Below are 23,121 nucleotides of genomic sequence, written 5' to 3'. Positions count from 1 at the left end.
AAAGTGCCAATTTGGCATTTTACATAAAAGTTACTCCTCATTTCCGTATGGAATATTCTAAAGCATAGTCTAAGCATAGCTACCAATAACTTAAAGGGCTTTTTTCACATTAATTTGGATTATTCTAGTCATTAAGGAAAAGATATGCTTCATTCTCCATGAATTCAAGATTATTTTTAAACAGTACACATCCTGAACTAATTATAATTACCTCAGATGTTTTCCGTAAAAATGGTCACACATTTGAACAGGGTTTCTTTAGCAACTGTTCTATATCAAATTTACTGCAAAGAGCATCAAAATTATGAGGTAACACTGTATCAAATTCACTATGTTTAAGCTACAAATGATAATGAAGTTTGAGCTTACAATTTATTTTCATCAGTGCTCCAGCTAACCTATAGCCATATGTATTTAATCCAAGAGAACCATGAGGAAAGCCAATATTTTAATAATAAATGATCAGTAACCACTTCCCTACAGCATGACAAAGTAATCAAAATTGGTAAATACAATAAATGTAACATATAGTTTTAGGAGGGCTTTTGTTTACTTTTTAAAAAAAATAAAGTGTTTTGGGCAAAAGAACTATTCTAGTAATTTAATAAATCTGGATAATTTTTAATTTATAAATTACAGAAGTGACAGTGACAAATATTTACAAAACCAATACTGATGAAAACATTAAAGAATTGATGAGAAAGAACAGTGTGAAATATTTTAATTTGGCCATTATATTTACTTTTAATTATAGAACTTGGAGAGGAAAAGTTAAGGGAGAATATCAAAGGAGTCAAAGGTGTTCCAGTTGCTTTCTTTTCTTTTATTAAAGACATTTGTCAAATTAGGTTTAGAAAAAGAAGTTCATTAACATGTACATTTAAAGCATCCTTGAGACTATATCTATATTTTAATATATACATGAGGAAAAACATGTAAAGTGTAATATATACATTTGCTTATTCAAGATGAACAAAGCATCAGATCTCCCAGTAGATCCTTTTTCTCTTTAGCTCAGGTATAGATGATTTTAAATTAAAATAAAATAAAATGCAGCTTTGCGGTACAGTGTTCTCAGCAAGCCATTATGTTACAACAGTTTTTCTGGTCCTTTTGGAAATCAACTATGACAAATGAAAATTCTTAGTTTGCTGCTTAGGTTTTGAAAAGAAACATAGGAAGTAACTTTTCATGTCAAAAGAATCAAGAAAAACACTAATTTTACTGCAAAATTTAATAAAGCTTAATTCTGCCTAACATGCGGTAAAATGTTGACATGTTAACCATGACATGTTACCGTGAACTATGTGACTGACTGATTCATAAATTAATCAAAAGTATAGAGACAATAATAAATCACATGATACATCAATTTGAGTTGTTTATATAAATAAAAGTCCTTGGCCTTCATAAATTACTATATGTGACCATTTGTCCAAACTATCTTTTTGTTGTTATTGTTGTTGTTGAGACAAGAGTTTCGCTCTGTTGCCCGGGCTGGAGTGCAGTGTTGCGATCTTGGCTCCCTGCAGCCTCTGTCTCTCAGGTTCAAGCAATTCTCCAGCCTCAGCCACCCGAGTAGCTGGGATTATAGGTGTGAGCCACTATGCCCAGCTAATTTTTGTATTTTTAGTAGAGAAAGGGTTTCGTCATGTTGGCCAGGCTGGTCTCGAACTCCTGGCCTCAAGTGATCCACCCACCTCGGCCTCCCAAAGTGCTGGGATTATAGGTGTGAGCCATCGCACCCAGCCATATCCAAGCTATATTAATATTTATCATATTTAATTATAACAGCATAAGTTAGAATGTTTATCAAGAAAACTGAATTGGTTCTATGAAAAACAAACAAAAACAACTGAAAAAAACAAATAATAAGGTTTATTGTATGTAATTATGTACATGCTGTGGTATACCAACTTACAAAAAGTACAATGTACATTCTAAGCTCCCTTAATATGCAAAATTATATTAAATTGTTCAATTGTTGCCATAACTGGATATACATATCTATTAAAGTAATTATATATTTATTTTCTATTCTAATGTTCATAAGGAAGGGTAAATCAACCAGTTTGTATTATTAAAAGAAACAATTGAGGTAACTATAGAAAAAAAAAAACTAGGAGTAGAAAAAAACAAATAGAGCTTTCTAAGAAATATTAGAAAATTAAAATTTTTAAACAATGTTTGCTAAAGCAATTAATCGAAATAAGTCAGAGAAAATAAGGCAAAATGGTAACCAAGGGATAAAATGAATTGTCATTAAAGACAGTAAGAATGACAGCTTAATGCTTTTTAAAAAAATCAGCCTTTAAGGAAACTACAGGATGTTTCCAATAACCAAAAACTTTCCTTTCCTGAATTTTTCTAATTCACATTGTATACAATAAATTTAGTCAAATTTCTAGAGTAAACTATAAATTTGGTCAAATTTCTATGTTAAACATTTGACTATTTTTCTACCACACATAAATATGATCAGAATCATGAGATAAATACTGGCATAGTGTTTGACATTACAAAGTACTTGAATAGCTACTACAAACCACTTAACAATCAAATAATAAATTACAGCTGTGGCTTGAAAAATTTTAGGAAAGTAAGAGGTCAGTAAAATATAGAAATCCCCTTCAAAATTCAGTAATCTTAATGCATGTACCTCCACTTCAATTTCAAAAACTGACATACATCCTCCAAAATTAGTAAAAAATACATAATTATAACCATATGTTCAAATGGGTCCTAATAAAATGGTATGAAGAGTAACACATCTCAGCTTTTTGTGTCCCATAAAACTTCAAAAATCCCAAAGTGTTACTCATAATTCTTACAACCAAGATGTGGTTATCCATATGGTAAATTCTGAAGACACTAAGTAGTAAGCCTAAGTAGTCTTCTTTCCTTCCATCTTTCTTTCCTCGGAGTAAAATTCTTCCTCATGTACATTTTCTAGTTTCCAACAATTCAAATAAACTTTTTATCAATATGTAAATCCATAGAAAGAAATAACACGTAGGGAATTTCCTTTAGAGAAGTATGTTAAAAGCTTCACTTAAATCCATGGAATAAACTATGCCTCTCCTTTAAATGTGAACAGTGCTTAAAAAGAAAATAGATACTGAGGTTTGGTTTATGTCAAATAACATCCAATCTCTAGTACAAGTAATAAGTTACAAAATAGTCCTTATAAACACCCTTTTAAAAGTTAATATATGCTACATATCACCTTGTTTTATATCCTAAGAGTTGTGTCATTGTGTTCATTGAGAATTTAAGTAAGTGACTTATATTGCACCATATTAGTAATTAATTTGATTCTAGTTTTAAATACTAATTATCAGCAAAAAAATATGGTTACGCTTTGTCTCTTACAATTAGAGATGGTGGTGGGGGAGAGAGAGAGAAAGAAAGAAGAGAAAAAGAGAATATATCTTAAAATCTTTTTTTTTCTATCTTTGAACACATTCCAAATTCTTATGATACTACAATTGATTAGGAAAGTATAGTTTTGCATGAAGCTGTTGGTTTATAGTAGTTTGGCCTGACCATATTCACTCTCAGGAAAGTATTCGGGTAAGGGCAACAATATTGCTGTGAATCAAGATTTCTGTGATACTGTGAAGCCAAAACAACAAACTACAATAAAGTAATACACTGTACCCAATGCTGATATAAGGCTGCAACCGTTATCCTTAATGCCTATCAAACTAGTTTCTAAAACCATGCATCCTGTTCTACAAGATTTCCTTTATAAAAAGTAGGTATTATAAATTATCATGACTTTTATGCAAATATGGCTTTTAATGTTTGTTCTAAAGTAATTTAAATAACTTTCACTTGTAGTTGTACATTTATTTAGTAATTTCATAATACAAAGGTAAATGTCTGCCCCATCAATTTCAAATGATAAATTACTGAATGAAATTAAGCTAAATTCAGAATATATCCAATAACACAAGACCTTATACATAGGAAGCCTATCCAAGCACAAATTAAAGCAAAGCATATTTCTTTATTATAGACATGTGACCTGTGTTAAAGAAATCAGTTTTATACTTGAAAAAAACACCTTGACACATAATTGTCACTATTGAAACTAGTAGTTATTCATCATCAAAGTGGATGATACAACCAAGAAACATACAAATGACCATTAATAAAATAACTATTCAAATGTTTTGTACAGTAAATATTACAGCTTACCATATCAGTGTTGACTTCTTTGCCTAATAAAATTAAGAAATCTTAAAAGACAAAAATATTGAAAGTAACTATAATTACAATAATTTGTAAATGGATTCATGATATAAAAATGTGTAAACTATGACATCAAAAACATAAAATGTAGAGGTGAAGAAGTAAAAGCATAGTGTTTTTGTATGCAATGAAAGTTATCAGCTTAAAATACACTATTATAAATATAACATGTTTCATGTAAGCCTCGTTGTAACCACAAAGCAAAAACCTACAATAGATACCAAAAAGATAAAGAAAAAACAAATCAAAGCAAACCACTACAGAAAATTAACAAATCACAAAGATAGCAAGAGAGACAGAAAGAAACAAAGCATCTACAAAACAGCTAGAAAACAATTAACATGATAAACAATAAGTCTTTATCAATAATTATCTTGAATGTAAATAAATTAGATTATCCAATCAAAAGACACAGAGTGACTCAATTTTTTATTAAAAGAAGACCCAACCATAAGCTGCCTACAAGAGACTTTCTCTAGCTTTGAGAACACACAGACTAAAAGCAAAGGGATAAAAAAAATATATTATATGCAAATGGTAACCAAAAGAAAGTAGTGTGACTGTTCTACTATCAGACAAAATAGACTTGAAATTAAAAAATTGTAAAAAGAGACAAACAAGATAATCATATAATGATAAAGGGGTCAAGTCATCAAGAGACTACAACAACTGTAAATATATATGCACCCAACATTGGAGCATGTAAATATATAAAGCAACTATTAATAGATCTGAAGGGAAGGATAGACAGCAATACAATAATAGTGAGAGACTTCAATACCTCAATTTTAAGAATAGATAGGTCATCCAGACAGAAAATGAATAAGGAAACACTGGACTTGGACTACACTGTAGACCAAGTGGACCTAAGGGACATACATAGAACATTCCATCTAATAGTAACACAATACACATTCTTCCAAAGTACACATGGAACATTCCTAAGGACAGAGCGTATGTTAGGCCACAACACAAGTTTTATCAAATTGAAGGAAATTGAAAATCATATCAAATATATTTACCAACCATAATTGTATGAAACTAGAAATCAATAACAGGACAAATATTTTTAAATCCCCAAATATGTGGACATTAAACTACATGCTCCTGAACAACCAATGAGTCAAAGAAATCAAAAGGAAATCAGAAAGTATCTTAAGGTAAATAAAAATGAAAACACACCACGTCAAAACTTATTCAATGCAGCAAAAGTAGTCTTAAGAAGTAAGTATACAGGGCTGGGCACAGTGGCTCATGCCTGTTATCCCAGCACTGTGGGAGGCCAAGGTGGGCAGATCACTTGAGGCCAGGAGTTCAAGACCAGCCTGGCCAACGTGATGAAACCCCATCTCTACTAAAAGTACAAAAAGAATTAGCCAGGTGTGGTGGCATGTGCCTGTAATCCTAGCTACTTGGGAGGCTGAGGCAGGAGAATCACTTGATTCTGGGAGGCAGAGGTTGCAGTGAGCCGAGATCATGCCACTGCACTCCAGCCTAAGTGACAGAGTGAAACTCTGTCAAAAAAAAAAAAAAAAAGAAGAAGAAGTATATAGTAATAAAACATCTACATGAAGAAAATAGAGAGATCTGAAATAAACAACACAACTTTACACCTTAAGGTACTAGAAGAGGAAAAACAAACTAAGCCTAAAGTTAGCAGAAGGAAGGAAATGATAAAGATTAGAGCAGAAGTAAATGAAATGGAGGCTAGAAAGACAATGGAAAAGATCATCAAAACTAAGAACGATTTTTTTTGACAAAATAAGCAAAATTGGCAAACAGCTAGACTCAGAAAAAAGAAAAACTCAGATGAAATCAGAAATTAAAGACGAGAAATTACAGCTGATGCCACAGAAATACAAAGGATCCGAAGAGAATACTATGAACAATTGTATGTCAATAAGTTGGATAACCCAGAAGTAACGGGTAAATTCCTAGAGAATAACTGTAATGTGTTAAAGTTTTAGGTCTTTTATAAATAATATTTGCTTAATGAAAATTTTAAATTAAAACTATCTACAATTCTACTACTCAGAGAAAATCACTATTGTTCAACAAATAATTATTGAGTGCCTACTACATGCCCTGCTCTGTTGAGGTTTCTGGGGATTCAGCAATAACTAAAAAAAAATTATCGTCATGAAGTTTAGTTTCTAGTGAGTAGAAACAAACCATTAAATGTACAGTAGGTGTGTGCTAAAAATAAAATAATGTAGATTATATAGTATAGAACGATGCATTTTTTACAGAATGATAGATTTTATAGCATTTATAGATTTTTCTGATAAGATGATATTCAAGCAGAAACTTCAAGTAAGTGAGTCAACAAATACTGCAGGTATCCTGAGGAAGAGCATTCCAGAAGGAATAGCAACTGGAAAAGAAAAGAGCAAGCTTGACACTTTGAAGGAACAGCCAAGGAGCTAGTATGTCTAGAGAAATGAAACATGGGATCAGAGGTAGAGGATTAAAATCAGAGAGAAAATAAAAGTTGGGGAGTGGGATCCATATATATGTAAGACTTTGTAGGCCATGGCAAGAACTATGGATTTCACTGTGACAAAGTCACAGCAAGGTCTATGCAGAGAAATGACTTAAAATGATTTCTGTAGTTCAAGGATTGGTCTGGCTGCTGTGTGAAGAATGAACTAGAAGGAAGCAAAAAATGGAATTAAGGGGTCAGTTAGGAAGCTATTTTAATAACCTAGGTGAGAGATGAGGGCAACTCTTAAGACTTTTATGTAATTCCCTCCAGTCTTTTTGCCTGTGCATTTGAGCATGTGTATAATTAACATAATTAGGATTTTAAAATATGTACAGCTTAGTACCCTGCTATCTTCACATGAAATTGAAATTTCACATGTAATTTAAAATTCTCATAAAAGGTAGCAATTATGTATCAGGCAAATATTTTTCTTGGTTTCTGTTATGCTTGTAAATTTATTTAAGTGCTATATGATACATAGAAACTTTAAACCAAAAAGTTAGACATATTATAACAACTGAAATGTTCAAAAATAAGGGAATATTTAAATAAATAGTTGTATATCTATATGTTGGAATACTATGCAGCTAGTTAAAATAACACGAAATTATTTTTAAAACATGGGGTAATCCTTATACAATGGAATACAAAAAGAACAAGACTGTACACACAGTCTTATTCTTTTTGAGTGTAAATTCTAGAGAGTGTAAATTCTGAAGTGTAAACTGAGTGTCAATTCTAGAGAGAAATTCTCAAGCTTTCTTTTGCCCAAAAGGTAAATCTGAAAGCTTCCTACTTTCTGGAAGAAAGAACATAACTGTTTCCAGTTATGTAAAATATGTCAAAAAGACTAGAAGAAAATATCTAAAAATACTATTTCCAGGGGGTGAGATTATAGCTATTTTCATTTTCTCCTTTTATATTCTGTATTCTTCAAATGTTCTACAGTGAACTGGAATTAATGTTATAATTTGAAAATAATTTTGTATTTGTAAAAGTTAAGGAACTTGCAGAATTGAGATATAGGCTCAAATGCCTGACATGTCACTAACCAGCTCTTTCTTAGCCTAATTTCTCTATTAAATATCAATTTCCTCCCTTCTAAAAGAAGGATAATTGTCCTCACATAATGACTTAAGATTAGAAGTAGGAGGGTACTCAGCATAGTTCCTGACATATTAAATGCTTGATAAATCTGTTTAAACGAATGTGAAAATCTGACAGTCTAAATTCATATTTTAAGTAAAATGCAAAGTCTACCATGAATACCCAATTCAAAAGGATATGAAAACTGTGCCATTCACTCTTTCACCCTGTTCACTCTTGTCTGCAATCCAATTCAAATTAGAGGAAAATGTACCATTCTAAAATTATGTAAAAGGCACACCAAATTGCTACCTTCCTGCCTTGGGGTATCTTCTTGCCTAAAGACTTCCCTAATATGGAAAGAAAATTTCAAATTGCACTGTAAAAATTATCTTCCTAAAACTGAGTGTAAATTCTAGAGAGAAATTCCCAAGCTTTCTTTTGCCCAAATAGGAAAATATGAAAGCTTCATACTGCCAATAAGAGCTTGGAAATTCATATGCAGTACTGCCTCAAACAGATAACTAAAAACTGACTATAGATTGGGGAGGAAGAATTTTTTAACATACTAAATAAAATTTCAATACTGGTAATGAATTCAAGGTAATCTATAGACTGCAGACCTTGAAGACAAAAGGATAAAATTTCCTTTCACTATAAGAATCTAAAACTACCTTATCTGCTACAGACTTTTCCCGTGACTATGAGATTCAGATTTCAATGTGTGTGGCAGGTAGGGAAATTACGAATATCAAGCTTGTCCCAACTACATACTTCTTGTTACATCCTTTATTCAGTCAGCTGTTGAATATGAGGTAAACTTCCTCATTTTCATATCTTTACAATAAAATAATAAAGCTCAAAATATTTATCTAAGCAGCTTCGTATAAATGGAAACAGGACATTGTATGTTTGCAACTAAAGCGTCAGCTTCTTAGGAAATACAACTGTAGCTGTCTCTATGTTCAAAAGACTAAAAAATCCAGATATTTTAGAAAAAATAAATTATGAAATAATTGTATTACACATGTCTTACCTTTATCAAAGACTTTAACAAGTTTTCTTTTAGGTAAAAACTTGAGTAATAAATTTATTTGTAAATCTTACTTATTGAATACAGAATTTTAGAATCAAAGGGCCTATTTAACCCCATGCTTCTCTGTTGGATAGAAAAGTGAAGAGATATATAAATATACATTCTCTTAGTGGTAATACATGAAAATAACTATATAGAACTTTGACATATATAATCTTGTTTCATTCCGCATGTTCTTGTCAGATGATAACTGCTATTTTTGTCTTCATTTCTTAAGTGAGAAACTAAAGTTCAAAGGAGATCAATGACTTTCTTAAGGTCACTAAGTACCAAGGGCAGAGTTTGAACCTAGTTCTTTCACTTTAGAGCCAGTATTTTTTGTAATACATAAAATTATCTCTTTTGTGCCATATTTTCTCTCAAGATAGGCTATGTAAACCTAAGGATTAAAGACTGATGTTCATTAACATCAATAACTGCACAAAAATTTGGAAAACAATTGCTTTTCAAATACCTTTCCACAAAACTGACTTTTCTTTTTTTTTTTTTACTGTGTTACTTTATTTTATTATTATTATACTTTAAGTTTTAGGGTACATGTGCACAATGTGCAGGTTTGTTACATATGCATACATGTGCCATGTTGGTGTGCTGTACCCATTAACTCGTCATTTAGCATTAGGTATATCTCCTAATGCTATCCCTCCCCCCACCCCACAACAGGCCCGGGTGTGTGATATTCCCCTTCCTGTGTCCATGTGTTCTCATTGTTCAATTCCCACCTATGAGTGAGAACATGTGGTGTTTGGTTTTTTGTCCTTGTGATAGTTTGCTGAGAATGATGGTTTCCAGTTTCATCCATGTCCCTACAAAGGACATGAACTCATCATTTTTTATAGCTGCATAGTATTCCATGGTGTATATATGCCACATTTTCTTAATCCAGTCTATCATTGTTGGACATTTAGGTTGGGTTCCAAGTCTTTGCTATTGTGAATAGTGCCACTATAAACATACGTGTGCATGTGTTTTTATAGCAGCACGATTTATAATCCTTCGGGTATATACCCAGTAATGGGATGGCTGGGTCAAATGGTATTTCTAGTTCTAGATCTCTGAGGAATCGCCACACTGACTTCCACAATGGTTGAACTAGTTTACAGTCCCACCAACAGTGTCAAGGTGTTCCTATTTCTCCACATCCTCTCCAGCACCTGTTGTTTACTGACTTTTTAATGATTGCCATTCTAACTGGTGTGAGATGGTATCTCATTGTGGTTTTGATTTGCATTTCTCTGATGGCCAGTGATGATGAGCATTTTTTCATGTGTTTTTTGGCTGCATAAATGTCTTCTTTTGAGAAGTGTCTGTTCATATCCTTCGCCCACTTTTTGATGGGATTGTTTTTTTCTTGTAAATTTGTTTGAGTTCATTGTAGATTCTGGATATTAGCCCTTTGTCAGATGAGTAGGTTGCAAAAATTTTCTCCCAAAAAGTGACTTTAAAAAACAGATTTTTGTCCTCAAAATGATAATGATGATGATTCCCTAGAAAATAGTTTTTGCATTTCACATTAAGGAATCCAGTAAGGTACCCTTTTCCCACTCTGTGTTAACAGCTTAAATATATTTAGAGATAAACAAGAAACATATAATTTGCCTGTATGACAAAGTATAATTGGCACCATAATTCTGTAAGAACCTGTGTATAATGCTGGCATGGTGGGAAGACAACTAAACCAAGAGTAAAGGGATTTTACAACGGCCTAACCTTGGGTTAGTCACTTAAGCACTTTGTGTTTCATCTGCAAAACAGAGTATTGACCTATAATATTGCTGTGAGGATTACATAAAAATGTATATGATGGCAATTTCTAAGGCATCGAGCAGTACATAAATATAAGGCAACATAATTATTGATTTGCTCATTCTATTTCCTGATGTAGATACTACTACTCATAGTATGTAACTAAACTTATTTCGAGCTATACAAATGTTATTAAAAGTTGTACATAAATCAAAGAAAGTAAATTTTGAATAATCTTTTAAACAATCACTCTCATTTAAAACTTGCAAATTCAAATTTCTGCATACAAAAAATGACTATAAAATGCTAAGTTTACTTTCTACAAGTTATACACATAATCAGCAGTAACATGGATGCAGTTGGAGGTCATCATCCTAAATGAATTAGGGCAGGAATAGAAAACCAAGTGCCACATGTTCTCACTTATAAGTGGGAGCTAAACATTGAGCACACATGGGCATAAATTTGGGAACAGTAGACACTGTGGACTACTAGATCGGGGAAGTAGTGGGGGAACATGGGTTGGAAAACTACTTACTGGATACTATTTTGCCTACCTGGGTGATGTTATCCATACCCCAAACCTCAGCATCATATAATAGTGCCATGTAACAAACTTGCACATATACCCCTGTATCTAAAATAAAAGTCAAAATTTAAATAAAGTACATCTTTACAGGCAATGTATCATCCCATTTTTCCAAAATGGAATGCTCTAACAGTTTGAATTCACTTAATGTTTACATATGAATGGCATTCAAATATTTACTGAATCTAATGGTGATAACAATGTTCATTATTGATTCTACAAAAACTAAATATAATAAATAACGTATACTTAAACTACAGTGAAAAAAATTTAATTCTCAAGACCTTGCCTTGTTCTAAGAATCATCATTATGAATATAAATTACTGTGCAGTATTTTAAAAATAATTCTTATCTAAGCTTAGTGGTTAGAAATTTAATTTACAGATTAGGTTTAATATAAGTTAAATACATGGCAATCATTATTTTCCATATTATTTATATTATTTTGGTTTTTCAACCTGTAATTTGCTACTATAATTAAAATTAACCTAATAACATATTCAGCATTTAAAGTTTTCATACCTCTCAAGAAAAATTGTTCAGAAAAATTTGTAGTTATATAAGGTATATAGCTATCTTGCCCATCTTTTACTCTCTAATTTTCCATTTATAAATAATTTCTCGACAGCTTTCAATTCAAATTTTTCCTATAGGGAAGATACTTAAAAAAAACTATTTTAAGATATCCTCTAATATCTATCCTGTTAATCCAAATTATTTCCCTCGTCCTACATCTCCCACTGGCTAGTCAGTTTTTTTTTTCTCTATAGTTTATCTCATCATCTCTTTAAGAGATTATTAAAAAAGACTTACTTTATTTAATGCACTTTGTGAAAGGGGAGGAAAATATATGCCACCAAGCTGTATGGTGAAACTGATAACCTTCCTTATTTCTACTCTTTCCTATTGGCTAAATTCAAGCAAAAAAAAATGAATCATGAAAAAAAGAGCACCTATTTGAACAGTGAAGTATACATTTTTTACTTATAGTTCTAAATATGGCTTGACTAAAAAGGAATAATTTCTGAGACCTAATATAGATGGTATTTATATCCTATACATGTTTACTTTAACAGCATATTAGCAGTCATGTAATACTTTTAATACTGATACTACATACCAGTTGACATACTGAATCCAAAGCTTTAAGGAAAAAATAAGAAAGGAAAAGCTCTATGAGAAATTTCTAATTATGCAGCTTAGAAAATATTCCAAAATGATGCATTTAAATTTTTAAAAACTTCTTTTAAATTAAAAAAGCAGAAATTACCAAGAAATTCATGGAGGTTTTCTGAATTCATTTGTAATTATGCCAAACTTCTTAAATCTCATATTATTCCTCTGAAAATGCAAAAATAAATATTTCTAAGTTTAAGAAGCTATAACATTGGAAACAAAAAATAAAGAAGAGACTATGCCTAGCAATAATTCTCAGGAGGAAGAAAAACAGATAGGATAATTAAGAACAAGATTTAGAATCTCATCAGATAGCTACATATCTTATGGAGAATACTAAATAAAGATACATAAAATTTTAATAGATGAAGATGAATATAATCTCCTAGGCTTCACAGAAACATAAAGATGAAAATTTTGCCCTATGAGATATTAAAATTACATAGCAATAATTATAAAAAGTATGGTTCTAATATAATAGAATCATCAATGTTAATAATAAAAATAAATAACAGTAATAACTCTCATTTACTGAGCATATACCCTGGGCTAGTCATTGTGCTAAATGTTGATATATGTGTTTTATTCATATTTACATTTTAATGATTCATACATAGTACTTATAATAAATTTATGAGTTTATTATGTCCATTTGACAGATGAGGAAAGAAAAATGCAAACATACAGTAACTTAGTCAAGGGAATATAGCTAACAGCAGATATACCTGAGTGTACATAATAATTTAGCATAAGATAAAGGTAGCATTTCAAGTAAATGTGAATTATTTATTAAGTTTGAGGGCCAACTGGCTAACATTTTTGGGGAAAAAAGATAAATACCCATGTTACTTCTTATACCAAATGAATTTCCATATTAATTTTAAAGATTTATATCAAAATGCAGCCGGGCATGGTGACTCACACATGTAATCCCAGCACTTCGGGAGGCAGAGACGGGCAGATCACTTGAGGCCAGGAGTTTGAGACCAGCCTGGGCAACATGATGAAACCCTGTCTTTACTAAAAATACAAAAATTAGCCAAGTGTGGTGGCATTTGCCTGTAGTCCCAGCTACTCGGGAGGCTGAGGCAGGACAATAGCTTGAACCCAGAGGCAGAGATTGCAGTGAGCCAAGATCGCGCCACTGCATTCCAGCCTGGGCAAGTGAGTGAGACTCTGACTCAGAAAGAAAAAAAAAAAGAAGAAGAACAAGAGAACATAAATATCTACTTATGTAATTTTAAATTGTGATTATTCTCTTTAGGAAGGACACCAAGAGCAAAAATCATTAAAAAAAAAAAACAAAACCCTCTAATATATTTGATGACATAAAAACCCCAAAACATCTACATGGCAACATATACCACCATCAAGTTAAATGCACATAATAAATTGGTAATTTTGTTTTTCAGAATATAGTGTAGAGTCCTAATAAGAGAAAAGGGGTCAGGCTGACAGGAGCAGGAGAAAGCAAAAAGAAAAAGCAGATAAGCTGTAAGTCTGCCTTTCCTCATGGTCCGGGACACAGCCCTCCTGTGCAAATAACTCACAATCGTCCTGCAGCTGACTTATCACCAGACCATTGGCTGATAGAAAAATGCAAGTTAGCTCACTGCAACCTTGGTGTTATCAGTAGCGTACATAGCCTTCTCCAGCACAAAGCACAGGTATCATCCCATAAAATCCCCAGCAAGCCTTTGTCTCCTTGCAGTCAGCTCCTGTCTTGCCCATTTGCCCATTGCTTCCTTGCAACGCATTTTCATACTTTCTCTAATAAACCTGCCTTTCTTTTACCTGAAACTGTCTTGGTAAATTCTTTTTACTGCCCACATGACATTGGCCCCAGAGAGTCAACACTGGCAACATATGGGACAAAGTTTTACTCCCCAATATAGTAGTTCTTACAAATAATAAAATACTGACACTCTAAACAGAAAAAAAAGAAACTGGTAAAGACAGAGCACAGCATTCACAAGAAAAATAGAATTACTAATTAACATACTAAAATATTTTCATATTCACAAGTAATCAAAGAAATACATAATAAAATAATATTGAGATATTTTATTTGGATATTTTATTTGCTTGCTGAGCAAAGATAGCTTGTGTTGGCAAAGGTGCAAGAAAATCTCCACTGACCGTTAAGAACTATCATTTTGGGGGGAATACATGTGGTAATATGCAAAACATCTTCTTGAAAAAGTCACATCCCTTTTTTTTTAACCTTTAGGCTCTGTTGGACTTGAAAAAAAGTTGCATTCTTTGGTCTAAAAATTTCACATTTGTGAATTTATCCCAAAGAAACAAACAAATGGGCATGTATTTTTGAAAAATGCATTTCTTTATAAACAATTGTTTATAATTAAAAATATTGGAAACAAACTAAATTGCAACAATTCAATACTGTTTTAAGTTGTTAGCAAATTCATATAATGAAATAATATACTGCAAGCAAGATGGTGATTCTAGTCTATATTAATGACATGAAAATATATCACTATATTTACTGTTCATGTTTATTGACAAACCAGAAAAGCAATATGCAGACCAGCATGTTTAATACTATTATAATTTCCATGAATACTATATATGTGCACAGAAAAAAATTTTTTTTAAAGGATAGAAATTGTATCTAGGTAGGGATTTAGATTTGTTTTCCTTTAAAATTTTCTACATTTTCTAAAATAAATAGCAACATTTTTGCAATTCACGAATTAATCTAAAAAACTAAATGGAAGGTAAAAAGTAGAGAAAGAAATATAGATAATACTTTTACAATAACAGAATATAAAAGAAAGGAAAGAAGGTAATAGTCAAAGGGGTAATCTATGAGGGAAAAAAAAAGGCAGACAGTAGTCTCATAGACAACAGAGATGAAAAACGGCAACAGCCAAATGAAGGAAAAAACACACATTTATGTACGCACATTCATACACTGTTTGGGCCATAGGAAAAAAAATCAAAATTATTACAGAAACAAGTTTGAATCCATTGACAAAGATCCTCAAGGAGACCATGCAGCAAGAAAGAGTGGAGGCTGAACAACCATTTATTATCCCATTTCTGACAAGATGGTTACCAATTATCTCAATGAAAATAACAACACAGTGGCTTAGGAAACATTAGAGTTAATATTTTCCAAGGAATCTATATGAAGGAGAGGAGATCACATAAAGGTAATACAAAACAGAATTACTAAGCTAGCTGATTCATATGAAAATACTTTGCAAACTGCTAAGAGTCACAGCAGTGAGATTATCACTAAGCTATAAAAACTGTGTTACTGAGGTTAGCCCAGAACAATAACTAGCTTATAAAACATAAAGAAGAGGGTGCTCAATTTGTTTAGGGAAATCAAGAAAGAATTCTCAATAAGTAATATTAATTCTGAGTCTTGTAAGATAAATAGAAGTTTGCTGGGTAGCTCTAGAACTGACATGGTGTAGAGGAGGGATTAGGTAGGTGGAAATTGGAGATGTATATTCTAAAGCAAGGAATATATACAGAAGCAGGAAAGAACAAGGTTTATTTTAGATAAGTTCAAGCAACTTAGCATGTCAAAGTTCATGTAGAAGATAAAAAAGTATTTGGAAATGAGGCTGAAAATGTATATGGAGGTCAGACTATAAAGTGTTTGATATATCATACTAAGAAGTTTGACTATAACAAGGAATACAAGAGAGTGATTTGATTAGATTTGCATTTGAGAAATGTTCTTTCGTTGCAATATGGGATATAGACAAGACCAGGGTAGTACTAGAAGGGACTAGTTCGAGGACTTTTAAAATGACTGAGGCCAGAAGTGATTAGAGCTTGAATGAGGGCAGTGGCAGTACAGATTGAGAAGAGGAAAGAGACTCAAAAACTTTTAAGTAGAACTGACAAGATAATCAGGGAGATGTTAAAATGGTTCCCATGTTCCCAACTTGAGAGCTTGGGTGGACTCTATAATGGTGATTATGTGTATATAGGTGCATGTGAACTAAAAGCATATATACACATGCCAAAAGAGGATGAGTAGAGAGGCATGCGGGCACACTGGAAAATGAAAAAGGCAATATGCAAAATGCAGTACAAATAATGTGTGGATAAGAGAAAAGATGAAAGTAGGTGGGAAATTATGTATGTGGGGATGCTTTAAAAAAAAATAGAAGCCTTTATTTTCATTTCAAATCACCAATAAGCTGTACTTAAAATTCAGGCAATGCCTAGCTCTCTAAATGAGTTTATACAAAGGGCTTAGAACAGTGTCTAGTAAATAGTAAGTTTTCAATGGATGTTAGCTATTATATTATTACCCTGAATCATCCAAAATCTGCTTTAGTTCCTATTCTCTCACTTTTCTTTCTTTTCTTCTTATTTTTTTTTTTTTGGAGACAGGGTCTTGTTCTGTAGCCTAGGCTGGCATGATCACAGTTCTTTGCAGCCTCAACCTCCCCAGGCTCAAGCCAAGTGATCTTCCACCTCAGCCTTCTGAGTACATGTGTGCTACCATGGGAGGCTAATTTTTATATTTTTTGTAGAGATGGGGTTTTCGCAATGTTGCCCTGGCTGGTCTCAAACTCCTAGGCTCAAGCAATCCACTGTCTTAGCCTCCCAAAGTGCTGGGACTACAAGTGTGAACCACTGAGGCCAGCCCTACTCTCACTTTTCTATTTCATTCAATTATAAGTTCTAGAGAGGATTTAGTAAAATGTCTGGGATATGTATAACTTCTAAATTATTCAACACTGTTACCCATTTAGAGCATTTTGCTGAAATAAAGATGATTTGTTTATTCAAAACAAAGAGAAGTTGGAATATGAGCTTTCATTAATTTAATTAATTTGCCCCAAGAAATATATAAAACTTAACCAACCTAAGTAGATATTACACTGATAGTTTTTCAGATCTACCTTAGAAAGATATTTTATGCCATTGAAAACCGATGCAAACTATTTCCAAAATAGATTTGTAAGAGAAGAATCTAAGAAGGATAGAGAAATTCAGTAAATTACCAGATTTGCTTAAGATGGGTCTCCAAAATGTTCTTATTATTGTATTTGAAGAACTGTAAAAAATCAGACCAAAAATATTCATATTCTAAAGCAAACTTCACAGAATACATAATATTTTATCTATGTAGTTAAAAAGGGGCTCTCTTTCATTAGCTTAATAGAAAGTTAACTGTAATTTACATTATCAAATTATTGTCAATATCTAATAATTAAGAGGGTACCTAATTCTAAAACACTGTCATGATGAATAGCTTACCAAAAATTATACATAACAAGGTTTGTTATACTTAGGTGCACAGAGATAGACTCTGTGTTTTAAAAATGATTTGCTTTTTAATTGTAAAATTCCCTTAAGAAATAGATAAAAAGAGATAAGAAATATGAAGTAATATTTGTTGAGTATCTACTATATCCTAAGCTTTGCACTAGTTGCTTTACATTTTCTCTCAGTCTTTACAAACTCTTCAAAGTAAACATTATCCCCATGCAACACAGAGGAAGTACATTCATTGAAAACAGTCTACAGTAACACAGCTAGTAATGAATAGAGCTGGAATTCAGTTCTGAAGCTATCTTACCTCAAAGTCCACAGTCTTACATCATATTGCACTATTGATTCTGAAATTCAGGACATATATGCCTTATATTTGAATAAAAGTTAAAATTAAAAAATATATATTAAATATATTTCACTGACATATCATGTTCTTCTTTTGAACTACCATCTTCACTTATAGTGTGTTTCTTTATCCTTTGGGGAAAGAAAAATGTAATATGAGGACCCATCTTACATGCATATGAAAGTAGGTAATATTCTCCAAACAGCAAAAATATATCCCTATATTGCCTAAAATTCAATTAATTAGAGCCTGAATGTTAAGATCCAAATATTCCAGTCATTCGTATTATAGTTTTCTCCTTTTATGATAGAATGCATCTTTATATCATTTGCATTGATATAAACCACTTCTATCTGATTACTTTTCCTTTAACGTTTAGCCAAGATCAACCAAATTCAGAAAAAGGGAGGTATATTTGGTAGTTGGGAAAGAACAAACAAGAGATAATCTGGAAATATTTAGGCCCATATGGAACGCAGGAAAAAGTACAGAGACAGGAATAAGTACAAGGAACCTAGAAAGCCATGACACAAAGAAAGATAACAAAATGTACATTTTCCCCTAGGCAAATATAAGAATATTTGCTGTTATGAAAATCAAGATAAAATTAAATTTAAAGCATCTTTTTGTCCATGTATGGCATAAACTCAACACTCTCGTTAAGTTCCATCTTTGTCATCCTCCAAAGTCACTAACACATTTTACTGGCAAGTATCAGAAATAGAAAACTGAAAAAAATATATATGCTTTAAAATTTTACTATGATTGAATTTAAGTTTAGAAATAATTGTATATCTCAAGAAAGTCAAATTCTTCTTCAAGTTCTTCTAAAGGAACTTCTATTAATATACTGAAAGAACACAATGAACGTGAGATGACTAAAACATACATAAATGAAATTTTAGCAGTATTTTTTTTTTTTTTTTTTTGAGACAGGGTCTCACTTTTTTGCCCAGGCTGGTGTGCGGTGGCACGATCTTGGCTCACTGCAACCTCCGTCTCCTGAGTTCAAGCGATTCTTATGCCTCAGCCTCTGGAGTAGCTGGGACTACAGGCATGCACCACCATGACTGGGTAATAGCACTATGATTTTCTAAACTGATCTCCCACCTCTCTTCTTATTCATTCTGATTCATCTTAAGCATGCTTTTAAAGTAATATTCCTTATATATAGTTCTGATTGTGTTACCTTCCTATTCAAAAACATTTAGTTGCTCTTTCCAATGTTGAAAACCTTTAGCCTGATATTCAAGTCCCCTCAATATTTGGTCCCAAATAAAACATTAATCCTATTTCCCATGATGCTTCTCCTTTGGAGAGCATGGGGAGTAAGACCAGTATTGGTACATTAACACCTGCAGAGTTAGAACTGGAGAAAAAGAGAGCTAAATAAAATATTTTATTCAAATATACAAATATTAATAGATTGCCTTCTGGGTTAGGCTCCAGTAGTACTAGAAGAGACTAGTTCGATTATTGCTAGGCAATAAAGATAAAGAGAAGTGAAGCAATATAAGAAAAGTCACAATACTTACTGACTTTAATATAAGCACTGAATGAATGATCAACACAAGTGCTAGGGTATAGAAGTTCAGTGTTAAAAATAAAAATAGGAGATTTTGGCCAGCTGGAGTATCCAGGCATTAGGATTACATACTAGTGCAGAACCTTATAAAATGCAAGTAGAGGAGAAAATGGTGGAAGTTTCGTGGTGATCTTCTTTTTCACTCCCTTTCTTCTTCTCTAATCAGACTGTTTTCTTCCACTTTCTCTTTTCTTTGCTGTTTCATTTTAATATTTTCTTTTATGTTAATGGTTGTGATCTAATTTTATTTCTTCATTAATTGTAACCAATTGCATGTCCTTTTTGTAATAGTGTTCAAGTCACTTTTTTATTTCAGTCTTTTTTTCTTTCATTAGTGTTGTTCTTTCAATTGACTAGAATTCAGTACTGAGAAGTTTTAAATATTTAATATTAATGTTTAATACTCAATATTTTATATTTGATTCTAAATTTTCTAAATTTTAATTGGTACTTTTTAGTTAAGGTTTTTAAGTATGGCCTTTACATTTTAAAAATATAAATCACAAGCACAAATCTTTCCTGATATTTGAAATAAGATATTATGAGAGGCATTTTAAGAAAAGACATCAAAAACTTTCACATTAAGAAAATGAGACTATTTCAAGCATAAGAAATATTGTTTATATAACATAATGATATGTATTAATTTTTCTATATATTAACATTTAATACTATATAATATAATAATGTAGTAACAAATAACAATACTATATAATAATATTTAAGAGGAAAACTAAAAGTAGAAAGAAACTTATGTAAATAAAATTTAATTGTCTGATATGGTCATGAGAAGAGAGACCAGATGAGGTGATCCGAGAAGAAACAAGTCTAAAATTGATTAGGTAGTTTCAAGCATTATTGAAACTCAGTGAGTTCAGTGAGCTTTAGTTCTTGTTTCTAACTCAATAATAAACAAGATTTTATTTGAGGATGCCCAAAAGATGTGGATGCAAATTCTACCTGTGGAAGAAATAGGTAAGATAGAAAAACAACTTCGGATATCCATTCTATGAGAAAGGGGCATTTGATCAGGGAGATTAAACAGAATATTACTTCATAAATGTGTTATAATATAAAGAAAATTATTTTAATCTACCCTTAGGCTGCAAAGTTCATTTATCTTTCAAAGATTCTGTATATAAGTATCTGATAGTAGAAGTATTCATTCTGCTCTTCTAAGACATGAATATCACACTAATTTTTATTTTTAAAAGCAGCAACTAAAGAGATTCTTGGTCTATTACCTAATGTACAAAGGATATATATTTGGCAAACACATTTTCTGAGATAACTGTTTTTATTGAACCCAGACCCTTCCACCAGTGGCCATCCATATAATGTAGCCTTTCCTAATGGTACTACAATTTATGCAGATAGATGCAAATTGAGTCACCTGTAATGCCTATGATGTCTGATAATTTATATATACAGTCATCTCTTGATATGCCCAGGGGATTAGTTCCAGGACCAATCCACATAGTGGGTGCCAAAACCCAGAGATGCTAAAGTCCCTTATAATAAAATGGCACAGTATTTGCATATAACATATGTACATACTCCCATATTGTTATTTTTTATTGCCTTTTTTCCCCCAAATGTTTTGATTTGCAGTCAGTTGAACTTACGAATGCAGAACCCATGGTTAGAGAGGGCCAGCTGTACAGATAAAAGCAAGCACAAGGGTGGCTGGCAAGATGGCCGAACAGGAACAGCTCTGGTCTGCAGCTCCCAGGAGATCAACACGGAAGGCAGGTGATTTCTGCATTTCCAACTGAGGTACCCGGCTCATTTCATTGGGACTGGTTAGAAAGCAGGTGCAGCCCATGGAGGGCAAGCTGAAGCAGGGTAGGGCATCGCCTCACCCGGGAAGTGCAAGGGGTCAGGGGACTCTGTCCCCTAGCCAAGGGAAGCCTTGAGGGACTGTGCCGTGAGGAATGGTGCACTCCGGCCCAGATACTATGCTTTTTCCATGGTCTTCACAAACTGCAGACCAGAAGATTCCTTCAGGTGCCTACGCCACCAGGGCCCTGGGTTTCAAGCACAAAACCAGGCGGCTGTTTGGGCAGACACCCAGCTAGCTGCAGGAGTTTTTTTTCATACCCCAGTGGTGTCTGGAACATCAATGAGACAGAACTGTTCACTCCCCTGGAAAGGGGGCTGAAGCCAGGGAGCTAACTGATCTAGCTCAGTGGATCCCAGCCCCACAGAGCCCAGCAAGCTAAGATCCACTGGCTTGAAATTCTCGCTGCCAGCACAGCAGTCTGAAGTCGACCTGGGACACCTGAACTCGGTAGGGGGAGGGGCGACCGCCATTACTGAGGCTTGAGTAGGCGATTTTCCCCTCACAGTGTAAAAAAAGCCACCAGGAAGTTGCAACTGGGCAGAGCCCACCGCAGCTAGCAAAGCTGCTGTAGCCAGACTGCCTCTCTAGATTCCTCCTCTCTGGGCAGGGCATCTCTGAAAGAAAGGCAGCAGCCTCTGTCAGGGGCTTAGAGACAAAACTCCCATCTCCCTGGGACAGAGCACCTGGGGGAAGGGGTGGCTCTGGGTGCAGCTTCAGCAAACTTAAACATTCCTGCCTACCAGCTCTGAAGAGAGCAGCAGATCTCCCAGCACAGCACTCAAGCTCTGCTAATGGGCAGACTGCCTCCTCAAGTGGGTCTCTGACCCCTATGCCTCCTGACTAGGAGACACCTCCCAGCGGGGGTTGATAGATACCTCATACAGGAGAGCTCGGGCTGTCAACTGGCAGGTGCCCCTCTGGGATGAAGCTTCCAGAGGAAGGAACAGGCGGCAATTTTTGCTGCTCTGCAGCCTCTGCTGGTGATACTCATGCAAACAGGGTCTGGAATGGACCTCCAGCAAATTCCAGCAGACCTGCAGCAGAGGGGCCTGTTAGAAGGAAAACTAACAAACATAAAGGAATAGCATCAACGTCAACAAAAAGGATGTCTACACAGAAACCCCACCTGAAAGTCCCCAACATCAAAGACCAAAGGTAGATAAATCCACGAAGATGAGAAAAACCCAGTGTAAAAAGGCTGAAAATTCCAAAAACCAAAACGCCTCTTCTCCTCCAAAGGATCTCAACTCCTCGCCAGCAAGGGAACAAAACTGGACAGATAATGAGTTTGACGAATTGACAGAAGTAAGTTTCAGAAGGCGGGTAATAATGAACTCCTCTGAGCTAAAGGAGCATGTTCTAATGCAATGAACGTACACTAAGAACCTTGAAAAAACGTTAGAGGAATTGCTAACTAGAATAACCAGTTTAGAGAAGAACATAAATGACCTGACGGAGCTGAAAAACACAGCATGAGAACTTCATGAAGCATACACGAGTATCAATAGCTGAATCGATCAAGGAGAAGAAAGGATATCAGAGATTGAAAATCAACTTAATGAAATAAAATGTGAAGACAAGATTAGAGAAGAAAGAGTGAAAAGGAATGAACAAAACCTCCAAGAAATATGGGACTATGT

At 33.4% G+C, this 23,121-nt stretch overlaps 1 protein-coding gene across 14 annotated transcripts in view; it reads right to left on the bottom strand.

Moving 5' to 3' along the window:
- Positions 1-802: 802 nt before the first annotated feature.
- The window catches only part of PMS1 (PMS1 homolog 1, mismatch repair system component), a 131,444-nt gene continuing 109,125 nt past the window's right edge, over positions 803-23,121 (bottom strand). For 11 of the 14 annotated variants that reach the window (XM_063647707.1, XM_063647714.1, XM_063647717.1 and 8 more), the window contains one exon: positions 14,944-17,486. In XM_063647707.1, the coding sequence (XP_063503777.1) occupies positions 17,333-17,486 (154 nt within the window). In that variant the 3' untranslated portion in view covers positions 14,944-17,332. Of the gene's footprint in view, positions 12,404-12,530; positions 12,602-14,943; positions 17,487-20,921; positions 22,516-23,121 lie in introns of those variants that run through there. The other 3 variants (XM_063647710.1, XM_063647709.1, XM_054479372.2) reach the window with 3 other exon arrangements.

This window comes from Pongo pygmaeus, chromosome 11 (genome assembly GCF_028885625.2).
Source record: "Pongo pygmaeus isolate AG05252 chromosome 11, NHGRI_mPonPyg2-v2.0_pri, whole genome shotgun sequence".
NCBI lineage: Eukaryota > Metazoa > Chordata > Mammalia > Primates > Hominidae > Pongo > Pongo pygmaeus.
Note: the sequence above shows the minus strand (reverse complement) of the source record. Positions and strands in the feature narration are given on the sequence as shown.